Source organism: Colletotrichum spaethianum (genome assembly GCF_022836535.1).
Source record: "Colletotrichum spaethianum MAFF 239500 DNA, contig19, whole genome shotgun sequence".
NCBI classification, from domain to species: Eukaryota; Fungi; Ascomycota; class Sordariomycetes; order Glomerellales; family Glomerellaceae; genus Colletotrichum; species Colletotrichum spaethianum.
The window spans coordinates 704,132-721,829 of NW_026054789.1; the positions used below are offsets into that span (position 1 = coordinate 704,132).

Below are 17,698 nucleotides of genomic sequence, written 5' to 3' on the forward strand. Positions count from 1 at the left end.
GACACATGCCTTCTGAGAGGGACCACGTTCGACTCATCGTGGGTCAAACACACGCTCTTCTACATCACTTGTCGCGGGAACTTGTCATGAGCGACGGCTCGCTGATCGGTCGCAAGACTTCTCACTACAATAACCTCTCGAAGCGGGTCGATAGTAACGCGTCCTGTGTGCTGTGTTGATCTTGCAGTACGACTGGCGCAGATTCGCCCTTCCTCCAGGGGACGGCAACATATGTTTCCGGATGCCTCGTTTGGATAGGATAAATCCTTCTCCCCAGCCAAGTGGGGCAATGCTACCTAGTACTTCTCCACACCCACTCCCAACCCAACCAGACCCTTATTCTTCTCTCACACGACAATGCACCTGCGAACTTGTCTGTGTCGGCAAGCCGAGAGTCAACTAGCTTTGCCCAGTTGCAGCCTGTCTTACAGCTACTTTTCACCCAGCAAAAACATCGACTCATTTTAGATTTGAAGGAGCTACCAAAGAACAGCAATCATTGGCTTGAACAGAGCTAGAACTGGCGCAAAGCAACCTGGGAAGTTGATTGCACCATTATTCGTCGTTTTTCGTTCTTCATCCAACCATCAGATCGTATCAAGCCCTGCCCGGCTCTCGTCACGAAACTTCAGGTTCTCAGTCGATGGTGAGGGCGGGTTACTGAGTGTGACACAAGCTTGCATGATTAGCACAATCAAAGTGGACTTGATACCTGGAGCCTAAGTCAAACGCGGCGCAAGGCGTTTTGAGGTCACAAGCTAGCCATGTAGGCTCTTGCCTTACTGTTTAACATTCGTAGACTGATGACTCAAGACGTTTTTGCTCCCTCACGAGTAATGTCAAAGGTCCTTTACTATGAAGTATGTATCTGCCCGTTTGGTCTCGTCTTGACGTTCTCACGCTAGCAGAACCAAGCCGTGGACAAGAGGTGGAAAATCTGGTGGTTGGGGGGCCAAACCGCGTGAGGGTGCTTTGCCATGGCGCGGATGGTGGATGCCTCTGCCGCAGTACAACTACCACCATAACAATCTTGGACTTAGTCAAGTGGAGCGGATCAGGGTGGATTCACCGAGAAAATGCCCATCTCAAACTATACGATATTTCATCCGGCGGGCCCACCGAGGACTACACATCAAATGAGCTCAGCCTGAACTTGCAAGTGTAAATACTCATCGAAAGTATTCTATTGATAACTTGACAAGAGTCGCTAGATCGGGCGAGCTTGTGCTGTGGCAAGCTACGATACCCTCAATGGAAAATTCGACCTCTTGCATGGCGATCGTATCGTCGAAACGGCCAGAGGGACAGAAATTGAGGCCAGTCGGCGAACCCATGAGTCAAAACATACTGTACGCCGTGATGGACTGTCATGCACGTAGAAAAGCCGCTGCTCAGAGCATCTTCTGAACGGCAATCAATCGGCTGTCCCTATTGGGGGATCTCGGAAGGAACGTGACTGAGGAGACGACAGGGCTTGATTACTGTTTTCACGTCACAAAAGGCATCATGCCCAATAAGATACGTACTGGCCACCGGGTTTAGGACCACTAAGCCTTGCCGTTGGAGTTTGCACGCCTCCTGTAGTTTCCTCTTGTGCTCCTGCAGAACCGGAACCGGAGCCTATGGTGACTGAAAACATCAAAATCAAATTGTACTCTGGAAGTGTAGACCAAGACTTTGACGGGTAGTTGTATTTCAGCGCTGAGAGATAGCGTGCTGAGGTTGTGAGGAACCAGCATCTCAACATCGTAGTGTGGTGAGGACTCGACATGGTTAGGTGGCTTGCAATCGGTGACGCCCGAATTGAAGGACTGTCCCATACAAAATAGAAACGGCTGGAGCGTCTGTTGCCTAGAAATAGTCTCGTATAAATGTTTTTCAAACTGAAGAGGCCCGTGAGAAAGGCAGAACAGTTGTACTAGACTAGGCAGCCAAGTGTAGTGTAGAAGAGCCTCGGTGATGTTCCGGTATAGGCGAGTCTCGGCTCTCTCCAATGACCCCCGGCCCTGGTCATCCCCACACCCGGTGGCTTCCCCTTGCCGGTTGCCAGGAAAGCATGAGCATCCCTTCACCTTCCCCGCGTCGCCTCCTTCGACATGTTCCCCTCTATTCGTATCCTCTCTCTCTCTCTCAAAAAAAAAGGACACCCTCCTCTCTCTTTAATCCACATTTCCCCTTCCAGGCCCTCTCCCCAAATTCCCGCCTCCGCTTCCGCCTCCGCATCCCATCTCCCCCAAATGTCTCCTACTCGATTGGGTCTTTTTCCGTGCCCAGGGCCGTGTAATTGCCGACGACAACTACAGCAGTAACAAGCGTGACGGGGACGGGGCGGAGAAACAAGCAATGTTCCACTCGTTTGATAGCCGCCGGAGCCCCTCGGTCTCGGCAGCCGCGTCTCCGACTCCGTCCCGGAAGGTTAACCGCTCGTGCCAGGAGTGTACAAGGCGGAAGGTCAAGTGCGACGGCGGCCACCCTTGCGCCAGCTGCCAATACTATAAAGTGGCAGACGCATGTGAGTACAGGCAGCGAAGCAGACGACATGCTGTGAGCAGGAGGTATGACATAACGCCCCTCAGCCCTTGTGTATGAGGCCTGAAGCTGTTCTGTCAAGACCACAATGATTAACGTGCACCCGTCAGCACTCTTGAGAAGACTTCGGAAAAGCTCCGCGCCCAGTCCCGCGTCCTGCAGGAACTCTTCCCTGACATCCCCGTGGATGACCTGGTTGGCAAGAGTCGAGCAGAACTACTCGTCCTGCTACCCCGAGACTCACTCTTTGGTGTGCGTTCCATCGCTCCACAGCCAGATCTCTCGCCAGCCGGCGCCATCTCGGCTGCCGCTGACGAGGACGAGGACGAGGACGATGGCCCGGACGACTCGACGCAGATCTCTGAGGGTGGGGAAGCCGCCAACGACAGACGCTGGGAGGAATCCGCGCAGCAGCCCGCCACCATCCGCGCCAGCGACGACATCAACGCCATCAGCCTGGCAACGGACCAGCACCGCCGTTCCTACCTTGGCGTCACCTCCATGAGCGCTGTCCTGAGAGCCATATTCCGCCTCTGCCCTGCTGCAAAGGAGCATACCGCCCAGCGCGCAAGGACGTGGAACGAGTCCCAGAACCAGTCCCAGCTGCTGCTGTCACTGTCCCTAATCAGCCCCGGCGCCGGTCAGAATCCCCTACGTGAGCAGCGCTGTGTCGACTTCTACTTTGATCACATCCACCCCATCACCCCGATCCTCAATGAGGACGACTTCCGGCGAACCCTTGCCACGGGGGACCGCCACGACGGGTCTTGGCAGGCCCTCCTCAACATGGTCTTCACCCTTGGCTCCATCGCCTCCGGCAGCGACTCACTGCATGTGCACTACTACAAACAGGCACGCGCTCACCTCGACCTAGACTCCCTCGGCTCCGGCAATATGGAGAGCCTCCAGGCTCTCTGTCTGCTAGGTGGCTACTACCTCCACTACCGCAACTCCCCAAACATGGCCTATGCCGTCCTTGGCGCCGCCCACCGCGTCGCGATAGCTCTAGGCTTGCATCGAGAACCTGCCCGCAGCCGCGCCGCCGAGCGCGCCGAGAACCAGTCGGAACAAGGCACGCACATCTCTCGTGCCGAAAAGCGCCGCCGGACCTGGTGGAGCCTCTTCTGCCTAGACACCTGGGCGAGCATGACCCTGGGCCGTCCGACCTGCGGCCGCTGGGACAGCAGCACCATGGACGCGCTGCTCCCCACATCGCTGTTCCCCGATGACTACGTCGCCGCCTCGCTGCGGGCGAGCTGCTTGTTCTGTCATATATGCGACCGTATCCAGCACCGCTTCGCTCAGCATGCCCGCCTGTCCGCCCAAGAAGCCATGGCCTTCGACCGCGAGCTTAGGGAGTGGTATGCCTCTCTCCCGGAATATCTGAGGAACCCAGCAAATTCCCCGCCCCGACTGACGGTGGCCCGCGAGTTTATGCGCAACCGGTACCTAAGCGTGCGACTTATCCTGTCTCGCTGCTTCCTGCTGTACCTCATCCACGATCATAGCCTCAAGCGCGGCGCCGCTACCATCTCCGCAGTCATCGAGCCTTCTCCTGATGACATGATGCTAGTCGACACATGCCGTTCCGTCGCGTCGGAGGCCATCGACGCGATAACTCTCTATTGGACGCCCAACCGTATCCATGTCTGGAACTCGGCATGGTACCTATTCCAAGCTTGCATGGTTCCGTTGCTGTCCATCGCCATCGAGACCAACCGCCGCATCTCGTTCCGCAAGCAACAGCAACACCAACACCAACAGCAAGTACAACAGCAACCGCCGAGTTCACAGCAGCCAACCATCTGCTCAATAACATCCCTAACCAACGCCAGCATCCCGGCATCAACGCCAGCCCCTTCTCCAGAAAACGATACCCTCCTGGCTACCTGGTGCACGAGCCTCACGAAAGCCCTTGAGCTCTTTGCCGAGATGCGCCCCTGGATGCGAGCCTCGGACCGCACCCCAGACATCATTTCCGCACTCTTTGAGGCCGTCACTGCCGACATCGAGGGATCCGGCGCCGGCTCCGCCACGCGCACCCCCTCGGCCACCACGGACAGTGGCATGGACCTGTTTGGGTGGTGCGACGAGCAGCTGACTGAACTGGACTGGGGCTCGTACCTCAGCGGCGGCGGAGGCGGCGAAGGAGGCATGCATCAGGGCATGTTTGCCTTTTCCTGAAAAGTTTGGGATTGTGGCGGAGACGTGTTTACAAACATTGGTGGGTTGTTTCCTGAGCGACATGAGACTCCATCATCGCTTGGACGCAGGACGCAGACAAGGCCAAGGGCCGCCTTTTCCACTATGAATAGGGTACATGGTGTTAACATTAGCTGCATACTCATATTGGCGCGAACATGTCTTAATCCAGAGTTGTGTCGCCCAACTAATGGTGACATTTGTTACTACCTGACAAGGATTGACGAACGGGTGCCAAGTTGTTGATTAAGAAGTATTATAGTTTTTTTTTCTTTTGTACGGTTAAAAGACAGACATTATTCATCGCACTCGCTCATATCTGCGTTCATTTATGGACTCGCGCCAACCAGCGAATGGCACCGTGCCCGTATCTTTGAACCTAGGACCGCTTGCCTTCCCTGTTTGTGCCGTTCAGAAAATCCTCCCCCCCCTGGGTATAGCTCAAACTCCTAGGATATAGTAATGTTGAAACGCAAAACAAGTAGAGCCCCGCCCTTCCACCGCAAAAACCCGCGCGTCGGATAACAGAATGTGTCTGGTCTGGCCAAGACCACGCATGTCGAGCGGCACTAGTTGCTCACCCGCTGCCGCGACGTTTCTCTGCAACATCGTCGGCCCGCCTCTGCTGCGGTTTGCTGCCGGGCTTGGCCATCGCCCGCTGCCGCGCTTTGGCCTCCTTCCGCATCCGTACGGCCGTCCACAAGTCGGCCTTGTCCTCCTTTTCCTCTTCGATGCTCTGGTACATTGTGCCCAGCGCCGAAATCCTCCGCGTACCCCTGCGCCCGAGCGCCAGGTCCGCCCTCGTCGGTATATCGAGAAGGTCGTCCTCCTCCTCGCCCCCCTCCTCAAGAGGGGAGATGGGGGCCTCGATCCAAGGGTCCAACGACATCCTGCGGGCGAACCGGCTGGGGCTGCTCAGTGAGTATCGCAGGTTCGGGCGCTCCGGTGACGTGGTGTCGGGATCCGGGATGTTGGAAAGGCTGTCAAAGAGCCCGGGCAGCTGCAAGCCACCTTCGCCGTAGCCGGTGTCGCTGAACAGGAGTGCTTCTTCGTGGCCGTCCATGTGGCCCGAATTCCTTACACGAGTCGTGATAAACGAGTCCGCATCAACATCGTCATCGGATGACAGGTAATCGTCCATGTTGAAGTCTGTTCCGGGATTGGCCATTTCAATGGGAGAAGTCAAGGCACTCTCGAGGGCTGTACAGAACGAGGTGTAATCGCCTGTACCGCTATGCAATGAGATGTGGCTGTCGTTCATGAAGGATGACTTTGTTGCTAAATCAACAGAGGTCGTCGTGGTGTGTCGAGAGTGCGGGCGCAAGAAAGAACTGGTGCTCGACATCGTCGGTGTTGCAGACGAGATGGACCAGTCGCGTAAACTGTTCCTCCGTATTGGTACATGGTCAAAGACATCGTTCAACGTGCCTTTTTCTTGCGGAAATCCCTGAAGCTTCGGGCTCTGATGTGAATCGTCTAGGCTCTCAGGCCACGAGTGGCCACTTCTCATCACATCTGTTATGATCACAAACACATTAGCAAGAGATGACAAATAAGTCGACAGATGGCACACAAAAGAAATCGGCAATAGACACTAACGAGGTGAAGGCGCCGGCGAGGCCACACCCGCGGAATCAACAAAGCTCTCGACCCCAATTTGGCCAACCCAACCTCTTGGGCCACTTCCCTCGTCGAGCTTCGCGTTCCGCGGCCACTCGGTATGGCGGGCAGTTGCGCCTGTCGCAAACAAGGTGTGCCGTTTGGATGGCGGCTTCTGGGTTGGGGAGGAGAATGTGGAACTGACTACTGACCCTCCGCGGGATGGCGGCCTCGCCGCATGAAGTGGTTCAACATCAGTATGGCCCGAGGTCCTCGGGCGTTGCTGGACAGGCAAGGAGTAGTTGTGTTTGCCCATGTGGACTGGTTTCGGAGACGTCTTTGCTGACAATGGCGACCCGGTCGGTCCGCCACCCGAAGCCGAGAAAATACCTAGTTCATCCAACAAGACCTCTCCACCAAGTGTGGAGCGTCGTTTGTGCTGCCTTGTACTTTGGGGGCTACCTGTATAGAACATCGGCGGATGGCTATTCAAGGGTCCGGCCGGAATGAATGACGATGGCGCGGTCGGGATGTAGGCGCCCAGCGATTGCCTCCGCCTGACACGAACAGACTCGGCAACGGACTCCATGATTGGTTCGCGGCTGAGAGAGCTCTCGGGGTTGAACATGGTGGTCCGGAACGGGACTTGGCCGCTAGACGTGGTCAACGACTTTGTGCGGCCTTCGTTACCAAGAGACTCGTGGCGTCCGGATTGCTTGGACGACTCCTTTTTGGGATGTTGAACTGGCGGGTTGGTAGCCGATGCATAGAATGCCTGGACCCTCTCGGACGTCAGGTCAACGCCGTTCTCGCCAATGTTCCTGTCAGCAACATCTTCGCCATAATCCCGTGCCCCCGAAGCCTTGACCCGGTTCTGGAAGCCGGAGGGCTTAATCTCAGACTGGGCATCTAGCAGATCGATGAAGCCCTTGGCACCTGTACCAGTACTTTGCATGGAAAAATGGCGAGTGTGTGAGAAGGGAGCTGGCGGAGGTTGTAATGGGTCTCCCTCGAAAGGAGCCGCCGGAAAATTGCTTCTTTGCTTCGGCGCGGGAGATAAGCCCAACGTCGACGACGACACTGATCCAACACGTGGTTTTCTAAAGGACAGCGGCGAGCCCCTCAACGAGTCTCTCCGTGATCGAATTGATGGGGATGCGTTACGCATGGCGCTGCCGGGGGCGGAGCTGGGACGTTCAATAGCATCGCGGAATCGTGGAACTGGTGGAGCCGGAGCTGCAGTCTCTGAGCCTGCTGTAAAAGACAAGTTGGTCTCGCTCATCTTGTGGTGAGACCGTTGCAAGTTCTCAAAGACATTTGTCGGGCCATTTCCAGCCACAGGATATGTCCCTATCTGTGTAAGCTGGATCCGCGAAGCTGATAGAGGCTGGACTTCATCCTACCTAGAAGCGGGGGAAGAGAGGCAGTGGTAGCATCGTAAGCCTGAGCTTTGATTCCGTTTGGCGGCTTATCGGACGACCTCTTGGAAGAGAAGAACTTTAGAAAGCCCATTATCGCGACTTGTCGCCCGCCATGTGGCGATTCCCCAGAAATCGGTCAGGCCGGGAGGTTTCCACAGAGCCAGACAGGCGGTGATTGGAGGCCGGTATGAAGACTGGTCTAGGCTTGCAAGCACACTGAACAATCCAATGTTAAAAGACCGAGGTCTTATCGCTTGTACGAGAAGGTTGTGACGAGAGGATGGAACAGACGGCATAGAAGAGAATTGGGGGAACCGGCAGACGGGGGAGGGGAGAGTCTAAAAGCCAAGCTGGTAGTCTACATGGCGTCAGTTATTGAGGGACTAGAGAAAAAGAAAAGGAGGGACAATGCGACACGACGAGTCGTGTGAGGGTGCTAAGGCTGAAGTGCGTGCATACACACGAGAGAGCGGAGCAAATGGTCAGAAGACGATCCACGCTAGGGCGAGTTTCGGGTCTAGGTTGAGGGCTTCGTGCCATCGAGACGGTGCAGACGATACAATGCGTTAGTACCTGAGCGTGGCTGCGTCAAGCGGCACATTGTACGTAGGGAGCCGTAGCACCAACTCTTCGAAGGGCCTCTCGTGGCCTCCAACGAGGGTCGAAGCGGTCGGTCATCTCCTGGAGAGCAGACCAAGCGTTTGCGAAGCATTCTAATAACCAGGGATCTCTGCACTTGCTATATCGTGGCCTGGTATATAGGCATGTCAAGTGACTTCTTTCGCAGCTTGCAAAGGCGGGGGGGGTTCCTGGGGATCCAATGAGTTTGTGGATGCATGCTCTTCCATGGCTCTCAGGGCCAGGGCAAGAATGGCCGCAGGCCGAGTCCTTGTGCTGGTTCGCGAAGCAAACAGACTCCTGAGCGCAGTAGGGATTGGTTCAGGCCTGGGGATGGGAACGTGGAGAAGAAGGCATCCGGGTTGGTCGGTGTGGTACTGGACGAGACCGCTGCTCTGACGAAATGGCATATTGCGGTTTCGAAAACAGGCAAGCAAACGGATAGATGGTCGGACGGAGAGGGTGGGATGGGGTGGGATGGACCGCGGCCCGTGCGAAAGTGACAACAAAGGCGCAAACAGGACGAAACAGCTTTCAAGCCAGTTCCACGGTCCAGCGTTCGTTAGCTTATCAGGGCTTTCACCTGATATTGCAGCGGCCAAGTTTGGGACGAAAGTCAAACACGTCCCAGGCCTTCGGTGCACTGTACCGGTGGTGCAGATACATCTGCTTGACATCGTCCTTTGCTCGGGTCAGCGACAAACGCCGTCCAGATATGGGAAATCATTGGCCTGCCGGCGCAGAGAGGCAAGCAGGCGACATCCGAAGCACTCTCGGCTTAGGGTATCTTGGACGTCCCCCTCCAGGCTCTTGTCAAGATGGACAGGGAGAAGAGCCATCAAAAGGACAAACTTGCATGGAAGCGGTTCCAAGAGGTGAAGATGCGCGTCCGCCACACTGAATGATAGCAACTTTGCTGATCGGGGTGGGGGGAAAAGAAAACATAGCCCCGGTGCCAGGGATCAAACGTTTTGATTAGTGCGTGCCACTTCGGAGAAAAAAGAAATCGACGTGCGTTGGAAACAGGCCCATTTGCCAGGTTCTTTAATTGGCAGCACCAGCTGACTGGTCGCGAGACTAGCGTATCAGCGCGTTTCCCAGAAACAAAGTCAAAGAAGTCTCCTGTTACGCGACGACGCCAGTCGGTAGGAAGTGGCTTTGTTCCCCTGGTCTCAGCGAGGCAGTACTTTGTTGGCATGGACTGAACCCGACGTTTGGGATTCGAAAGCGACCGGTTTACCGTGTTGATCATTGCATGGTTGAGAACACCAAATCTTCGTCGAGGGTAGCAGCAGTGTTGTCAAGCCATGCTACACTACATCAATCGGACGATGTTGACAACAATTGCTCCCCGTTTGCCGTGTTAAGACGCATCTGTCTTGCCTGGGTGAGGGCCCCCTGTATCTGATGCAGGTCTGTGAGACACATCTCCTGTGACCCTGCTGATTGGAAGCGGGAGGCAGCAGATCGTCCAAGGGTTTGCCCCTGTTGTCCCGCATATGTGTTGGCTGCGGTTCGATGAAGCTGAATGACGCATCAAAAGTCTATTGGGGAGGGGGGTTCGTTGGTCTGACGGCTGAGCCGGCAAGACGGCTAGTTTGGTTTCTGGTCATGTTCATATCCGAACCGCAACGAAGTACGGCCGAGTCGATCGAGGTTCGAGACATGATGCAATGCGAACAGCAGCTGCTCAGGTCGCCACCATCTGCAATCTCAATGAATCTCCGGCGCTTGTTGCGGTGGTGCACAACCATCGCAGGGTCTATCGGTTCCGTGCGGTGTGTCGCCCGTAGGTCTTAAATGAGTAGCAGACGAACGAAATGACCCAAGAATAGCTTCGTAGAGGACGTTGTGGAAGCTGCACCATGGTCAATTAGTACGAACAAGATGCGAGTGAGCTGTCTCGGTACGAGCTCTTTTTCTTTCGCACGGTAGGCTTAGTCATGATGCCCTGTGAGGCGTTTTGGGCGATTGCCAGCTTGCATGCTGCCACCATTGTTGCTTTTCGTCTTGGTTGTTTGCTTCTTTTCCCTGCAGGCCAAAAATTCCACGAATTAGGCTGGAGTCTGAAATGTGCGAGCATCATTGAAAACGCAGCTCCGGTATGTCAGGCAATGGCGTCCACGACAAAACGTATCAAGGGGAAGAGGCCAGCCGTTTTGCGGTCGCACGCATTTGTTCGCTCATAGGAGACAGGCAACCACTAGAGTCGCTGCCCTATCTTTCATGGCTGCACCAACAAGCCAAGTTCCTATAGACTTTTCTTCAAGCACCTTTCTACCTCCAACTTGACGCATTATTGGGTCGTTTGCGTGTATGCCCGCCTCGGCCATCCGCCTTGGAGGCATTAGTGCTGCCACCAACGGGCCTGCGGCAAACGGCAAACGCCTCAATTCAGGGGGGTTGGGCTAGCTCATGCTCTCCCATTGACTGTTCGCTAAACATAGGCAAGCTCTCAGAGTTTCATACCGCGATCTTGCTAGCCTTATAACGGCGATCAGCCACCACGTGGAACAAAGTGACCTCCATCCGAACTCTCGTCGCTCTTCCACCCCCTGACTGCCGTCACGGCCCCATCTTCCTCACCCCAACTACTGGCTTACATGATGCTATGGCCTGAATAAGCAAGAGACCCAGGCAGCACCGACTCCAACCGCAGGAACATCAGAGTTGCCTCCTGTGCTAGTCTCACTCGTTTCTCGATATGATGCCTTTCAGCCGGCAACTTAATCTGGTCGAGACGACACTGGTTCAGAACTATGACTTTCCAAGCCTTCCACATCGAGGATGCATGGACCGATAAGCCCAAGGTAAACCCGCACTACGAGGGACCGTCTGTTGTATCTATTCCCCTCCTGGTGAACTATCCGCGATCCAAGGCACCAATCTCCAGATTCGAGCACCCTAGCCGGTGCCGCCGCTCGGACGGCCCCCGTGCCCGATGCTCGTTCGACAAACGAACGCTGGACACTGCAGCGTCCGAGCGGACATGTCAAACTGAAGATGGTGCGCGCCATCCGCCTTCAAGCTTGAGCAAACACGAGCGGCGCGGAGCCGGTTCTCGAGCACCGGAAGAGGAGAGAGAACAAGCTTCCAGATGATACAAATGTTGTCAGACGGCAAGTGACGTAGCAATCCGACGATACAGGATACTGGGCCATCGGATGTGATGACCTGTAGGTGCCTCGATGCTCTTGTCGCACGGCGGCTGCAAGGCTCATGATCCTAGCCGGTGAGCCCTGTTTTCTTCGACTGATTCAACCGCCACAGGCAAGTGTCTGGTGCCACCTGGTTGGAACTGTCGACGCCTCGCAGTTCGGCCAGCATCCAATTGCAAGTCTTCAGATTGGAAGTCATCAGAGGAAATTAGTTCTCGAAGATTATTGGTTCTTGACATGCGTGCCAATCGACGTTGTCGTGTCTTAGCTTGAAGCTTTCCCCAGGATCTTACTGACCCAGTCACTTGACGTTTGACTCACCTGCAGCCGGGACGGAAAACCCGAAACACAGAAAAGAATATTGGAAGAAAAAAAGTAACAGGAAAGCATTTGCTTATGATACGTTCGACTCGTCCCCTCATTTACCCGGAACCTCGCAACATCCTCAGGATGTTCGAGAGTTTAATGGAGATGTCTGAGATTGTATGACCCTGGTACTTGATTGACATAAGCAAATCCTAGGGGTAATCTTTTCCACCACTCTCTTTTCTGTTACCTCCAATGGTTCAGTGCCGTTCGTGCCCATTGAGTCTGCTTGTTTCTCTGTTGCCCCATTTGGTCCCTCTGACTGCTTGTATGGCAAAAGACTTGGGTGACGAGGGACGGGGCAGAGAAAGTGAATAGGTAGGAAGAGCAGGATGCAAGACGCATACCTTCCCGCCAAAGCCAAATGGCCGCTCAAGGAAGGCAGAGGGCTGCCGTTGAAAGGCATGCGAGTTTCACTTGCCTTCACAGGCATCCTCCTAATGATGTTGGTCCTCGACTTTGCACATCCAACCTCCCTTACTCCACCATCCACCCCTTCTCGTCCGAATCATCATATAGACCTATCCCCTGAACATCATCATATCCGTCTTCCTACGTCCCAATCCCCAACTCACGAGCTTCAAAACTCGACATTCACAGGGTGATAATATCCTTCAGGACTTGCCCGTCACTAGCACATTAGCAATGGCCAAACCCAACGACTACGACCCACTTGTCCAGTCAGACGAGTCACAGGACTAGGTGCCCTTCTTTACTGAACACGACGGTTCTCCAATCATAGAGGACACAAGGAAGAAAACCAATCTGCAACGCGCCGACCAAACAACTTCCACTGCCGAGCAAAGCAAGCCCCTCCCTACCCCAGTCGGTGATGCCGCACCCTCCGAATTCATCACCTTCGCCGAGAGCTGTGGATTAAGCACACAAGTGCTCGAGGCGTCAGACAATCATAAATATGGAGACGTGCCGTTGAATGTGCCCTCGCTTCTTCCAAGGTGCAATGCATCGTACAACGATGTGAAGTCCAAGTCTGCATCGGAAATCATTAGGAACCAGTATGATTCTACAACATATAATATGGCAGCGGACAGTCACCGAAAGTCAAAGACGGAGTTCAACTCGATTCCTGCCGAGGTCGTCCATGTAAAATTGGACATGGCTAGAGGCCAAGACACCGGTTCCCAGGCAGATAGCATGTCGTCTACCGAATTGAGCAAGATCATGGCTGCAGGCAAGTGATCTCCCCTCCATACATTTTACCGCTCTCGAGACTAACCTCTTCCCCAGAACCCGCTCCAGGAGAACAGCTATACATCTGGGGCGAGGTCACTACTGTTCCAGCTGGGACCCCAGAGCCTCGCTCCGAACCAGACAAGAGGCAAAGCAACAGGGAGCGGAAGTCGAACAACCAGCTGTGGCAGAAGCCTGAGGCTCAGGGGTCCCCACAGCAACTCTGGAACTCGAACTGCCGCTAGACTGGTTTTCGTAGTTTCTTGTGATCGAGCAGGACTTTGGAGATGCCCCTATATTACTTGTAGTCTTCCTAAGAATGCTCTCTGAATACAACAGTTACTAGTAGTTTCGACCAAGAGTGTTTCATGCCATGTTCACACCGCATACAGCGTGACTGTATTCCCGATATCCTAAACGCCAAATAAGATCCTTTTCTTTTGTGGTTTGCTCCAAGCCTAGCCATAGCCTTTAATCAAGAGATCCCGCCAACGCAACAGCGCTGAACCGCAGATCTGCCCCTTCTCTCTCGAGGAACTTGCGCGGTCCCCAGGTGAGGGCCTTCTCACTCAGCACGTCCTCGCCGGCGTCCAGCTGGCCGCGATTCAGGGGCCCCTTGCGTCGGCCGTCGAGCTCCCACAGAGTGCCGTCCTCGCCTCGCACGAAGCAAACGTAGTGCAGGTCGACGTCGTCCGAAGCCTCCGGGGCCTCGGTGGCACCTTGAGAGGCGGCTTCGCGATGGGCGGTTGCCAGGGAGGGTGTCTTCTCGAGCAGCTGGGCGCGGGCGACGGGGTCGAGGGGCACGGCGTTCTCGATAAGGGTGTTCAGGTCGGAGGGCTTTTCTGCATGGCGGAGTGAAAGGGTCAGCAAAAGCATTCATCTCAAGAAGTCCATAGTCACCTGGTTATGGGAGGTAATGGATAGGAAGAGCGACGAAGGGGGATGGACGTACGGATATACTCCCTCGCAGGCCCGTTCGCAACAGCATGCAACAGTCCCATCAGCCCGCAGGCGTTGCGGATTGTCTGACGGAACCACACGACGGGCTCTTGCGGCCCTTTGCCCTTGTACTCCTCCAGCAGCGAGTCCTCGGCCAGACGGTGGCTCTCGTACGCGGCGCTGACGGGGAAGACGAGGAGAATGGCGAGGGCGGGGCGGGGCACGAAGGATAGCATGTCCGGGTCGGTAAGGGAGTAGACGTCGTGGACCGACAGGGCGGGCGAGAGGCCTAGCTTGTGCAGGAGCGAGGTCATAAGCTCCGGGTTCGCCTCGAGGGGGATGAAGGCGGGCGCCGCGGCGGCGGGGTCGGGGTTCGTCGAGGTCATTTTGGCGGTGGCTCTCAGCCTTGGTTTTGGGACAGATCGGGTTGCAATGCCTCTTCCAGCCGTGGTTTATGACGACTGAGCGTTGGTGGTTGTTGCTTTTCGAGGGCCGAGGTGTTGCTTTGTAAGAGGTCAAGTTGTTTAAGGAAGGGCGCAGATCGGAGTCGCTGGCTGAGAAGAGAGCTGTCTACCCCTCCAAGGCATTACGGGTGGATGGTGGGGTCGATGAGGTAACCGGCAGGGGCGCGCCACTGAGCTGCCAAAGCTTGGATGCGGGGTGCTAAGAGCTTGGGGTACCTAAGCTAAGCCATGTCTTGATTCAGGCCGACAACGTTGATTTACCTCGGACGTTCACTCATCTCTTTCCCTTGAAATAGGAACAGCACATGGTAGAGATGTTTATACACTACGGACAATTATCGTCCTATCTAGAGTGGCGCCTGGTTTCCATTTTTTTACCATGCTGGTGTTGTACATGTATCAAGTCCCCCGTCTTTGCGCCTTTGCAATGCTCGGTGACCATCATCCCTCTAAAGTTGATTCATACACTTCGAAATATTACAGGGTTTTACAGCCAAGTCAGTCTCGAGGACCTACTTGAGAATGCGCTTTATGAAGACACCTGTCGAGCGGCAGGCTCACTCCGCGGCCGGTCTTCCAGTTCTTCATACTCACTCTCATCCCCAACAAGGGGCTCCTCGTGGCCCGGAGAGTTCCACTGTCCGGGACCCTCGTCAGAAGGCTCACTATCGACAGACTCTTCGCCTTCGGCGCCCTCAACCCCCTCGCTCCGCTCTTCCTTGAGCAACTCCTGCTCCAACTGCTTCTGCATCGCCGCCTTACGTTGCCGCTCGCGGGCCTTGCCGTGCACAGCCGCGTCGAAGACGGCATTGTTCTCAAGGTAGAACTCAATCTTCTCCTCGACGGCGTCCTTGACGTGGAACGCCAACGCCTGACTCGTAAAGATGTTGGGGAAACGGTAGCTCACCCACAGGTAGAGCGTGATGGCCTGGTGTAGTGTTTCGATCGAGTGCAGGTACCTCCTACCCTGGTTGTTGAAGTCCTCGAGCGTTGCGTCGAGAAGCTCGAGGTTGATGGGCTGGATGTCGTACAGCGCACCATTGCTCCGTGTGGAGATGCACTTGGCGATAGCCCTGACGATCTCCTTCTGGCCATTCTCGCGGAGCGAGATGGGTGCGTGGAGGATGGTGATGCGCTCCTGGATCGTCATTGGAAACTCCTGGATAACGTCGGCGATTTGGAGGTTGACTTCGGGAACGTGAACCGAGTAACGTTCCGAGACTGGGGCGAGTTCGCGCAGTCGCAGGAGGATGAAGCTGAGGGGTGTGTCGGGAGGGAAGTATTCCGCAAACTGCTCGACAATGAAGGCTGGAGGTTGGATCGAGGCGACCTCGAGCGGTGCCGTCTCGGAACTGAAGGCCTTCTCAATGGTTGGCAAGTCCTCGTCGTCAAGCGTCGTGACATAACCCATCTTCTTCTCCTCGACGGAGGCGGTTCCGCTGGGGTCTGTCGCCGCTTGCCTAGCTGTCTTGTATCGGCCTGCTCTGCCACCAATTTGCTTGACCTCGGAAGTAGTCAGCACACGGTACTGGGTGCCGTCGTGTTTTGTCGCCGTCTCAAATATGACACGCTTGATCTCCAAATTCAGACCCATGCCAATGGCATCGCTAGCGACGAGAAAGTCGTAGTCATTGTCAGGGTCGTTGAATAAAGCTGCCTGTTGCGCTCGAGTTTCGGGTGGCAGAGACCCATAGACGATGGCGCAGCGGCGACCAGTGGCCTCTTCAATGGCGTTCTTCAGACCGTGCAGGTTGACTCGAGTGAAAGCGACGATCGCATCGCCCTTTTCGAGCTTGGTCAAGTCGTTGCCAAGACTCTCCTTCATGGTCTGTAAGGGGCTCAGTCTCTGGTAGCGATGGACGATACACTTGTCCCCAATGCTGGAGCATATCGACTTGATGAGGTCTACAACACGCTCCTCGCCACACAGATGGACTTCCTTCGCCATGACACCGAGAAAAGCCTGCGTCCACGCCCAACCTCGCTCTCGGTCGCCAATCATCTGGATCTCGTCCAATACTGCAACGTCGACGAGTCGGTTGAGCGGCGTCATCTCGACGGTGCAGCTAATGAAGTAATTGTCCGCATCTGGTATACGCTGCTCCTCGCCCGTAACCATGGCACAGTCCTTTCCCTTGGCCTGGAACCTCGAGTAAATCTCGTGGGCCAGAAGACGCAACGGCCCTCCATAGATGCCTGATTTGGCGTTCTCGAGCGCCTGTAACGCGCGATATGTCTTTCCAGAATTCGTCGGCCCTACATGTAGGTGGATGGTGCGCTGCATAGCCCGTGTGGCAGGGAACCACTCTTGAGGAAACCTCAGGTCAGCCAACTTCTTCTGCCTCGGTGTAGACTGCGATAGCCGCGACCGCATCATGAAGCTCTGGAACGAATAACGCAACTCCGAAGTCAGGCCCTTGACGTCGCCACGGATGAACGCATTCCGCAGGGACCAAAAGAGCGGGTTCTCCTTGCGCAGCGTCGCACCCTTGTTGGCCATCTGGATCGATCTCTGTATCGTCTCTCGGAATAACGCGACCTCATTGTTGAGCCCATGCTCGCTTCTGATACCAAAGTTGCGGTACTCGCGGTTGGTCTCTGACCAGCCGCCCATGTTCTCGAGGACGACATTGAACTGGGTAAGGATCATGGATCGAAAGACGTCGTACTTTGACTTTTGACGGTCTTGGGGACTATATCTTTTGGTGGAGTTTCGCGCTGTAGCCGCCTACATGTCTCAACTGTCAGATATTTCTACTACACAGCATAGCCTATGATCTGCAGCTGTTGCACTCACCTGGAAGGCGGCCGGGGATGATGTCGCAAAGCCATGGCTCGGAGCAAGCCGACTGCCCGCAGAGCAGAGCTTTACTGCTCGCAAAACTGGTCTCATGGTGGATTGTGTTCAGGCCAGCAGATCATGGCTGGTGGCATGCCAAAGACATGTCAATTCGCGTCGACGTCAAGCTAGAAGCAAACCGCCCACCTTTCGCCTCCCGAGCATCGACACTCTTACAGCTGGGAAATTTTGGGTCCGATAAGAAACATCTTCCCTGTTACGGTTCCTTATCACACGGAGCTCTGATTCGCCCTTGGTGTGTGGCCGTGAGACGACCCACTCCGGCTTAGCGCCTCCCACTCCGATTGCACCGTCTACATCGTCATCACGCATTCAGGTCCCAGGTTCCACACTGCGTCCTGCGACAGCGCC

The 17,698-nt window shown here is 55.3% G+C and overlaps 5 protein-coding genes across 5 annotated transcripts; 1 reads left to right on the top strand and 4 right to left on the bottom strand.

Annotated features, from left to right (window-relative positions):
- Positions 1-2,343: 2,343 nt before the first annotated feature.
- ColSpa_07628 (regulatory protein gal4) lies at positions 2,344-4,713 on the top strand (the record flags this gene model as incomplete). Its single annotated transcript, XM_049273840.1, is given in 3 exon segments — positions 2,344-2,512; positions 2,523-2,544; positions 2,640-4,713. Coding segments are annotated over 3 exon segments (2,265 nt in total).
- A 595-nt stretch (positions 4,714-5,308) lies between these two features.
- On the bottom strand, positions 5,309-5,899 carry ColSpa_07629 (uncharacterized protein; the record flags this gene model as incomplete). The annotated part of the gene is made up of 1 exon (XM_049273841.1): positions 5,309-5,899. One exon carries the CDS (start codon positions 5,897-5,899, stop codon positions 5,309-5,311), a length of 591 nt encoding a protein of 196 aa, XP_049129798.1.
- Positions 5,900-6,815: 916 nt separating this feature from the next.
- ColSpa_07630 (uncharacterized protein) lies at positions 6,816-7,285 on the bottom strand (the record flags this gene model as incomplete). The annotated part of the gene is given in 2 exon segments (XM_049273842.1): positions 6,816-6,887; positions 6,899-7,285. The coding sequence occupies 2 exon segments, from the start codon at positions 7,283-7,285 to the stop codon at positions 6,816-6,818; spliced, it is 459 nt and encodes a 152-aa protein (XP_049129799.1).
- A 6,270-nt stretch (positions 7,286-13,555) lies between these two features.
- ColSpa_07631 (ubiquitin carboxyl-terminal hydrolase isozyme L3) lies at positions 13,556-14,409 on the bottom strand (the record flags this gene model as incomplete). Its single annotated transcript, XM_049273843.1, has 2 exons — positions 13,556-13,926; positions 14,037-14,409. The coding sequence occupies 2 exons, from the start codon at positions 14,407-14,409 to the stop codon at positions 13,556-13,558; spliced, it is 744 nt and encodes a 247-aa protein (XP_049129800.1).
- Positions 14,410-15,016: 607 nt separating this feature from the next.
- On the bottom strand, positions 15,017-17,319 carry ColSpa_07632 (ATP-dependent RNA helicase suv3, mitochondrial; the record flags this gene model as incomplete). Its single annotated transcript, XM_049273844.1, has 2 exons — positions 15,017-17,180; positions 17,285-17,319. 2 exons carry the CDS (start codon positions 17,317-17,319, stop codon positions 15,017-15,019), a joined length of 2,199 nt encoding a protein of 732 aa, XP_049129801.1.
- Positions 17,320-17,698: the final 379 nt, after the last annotated feature.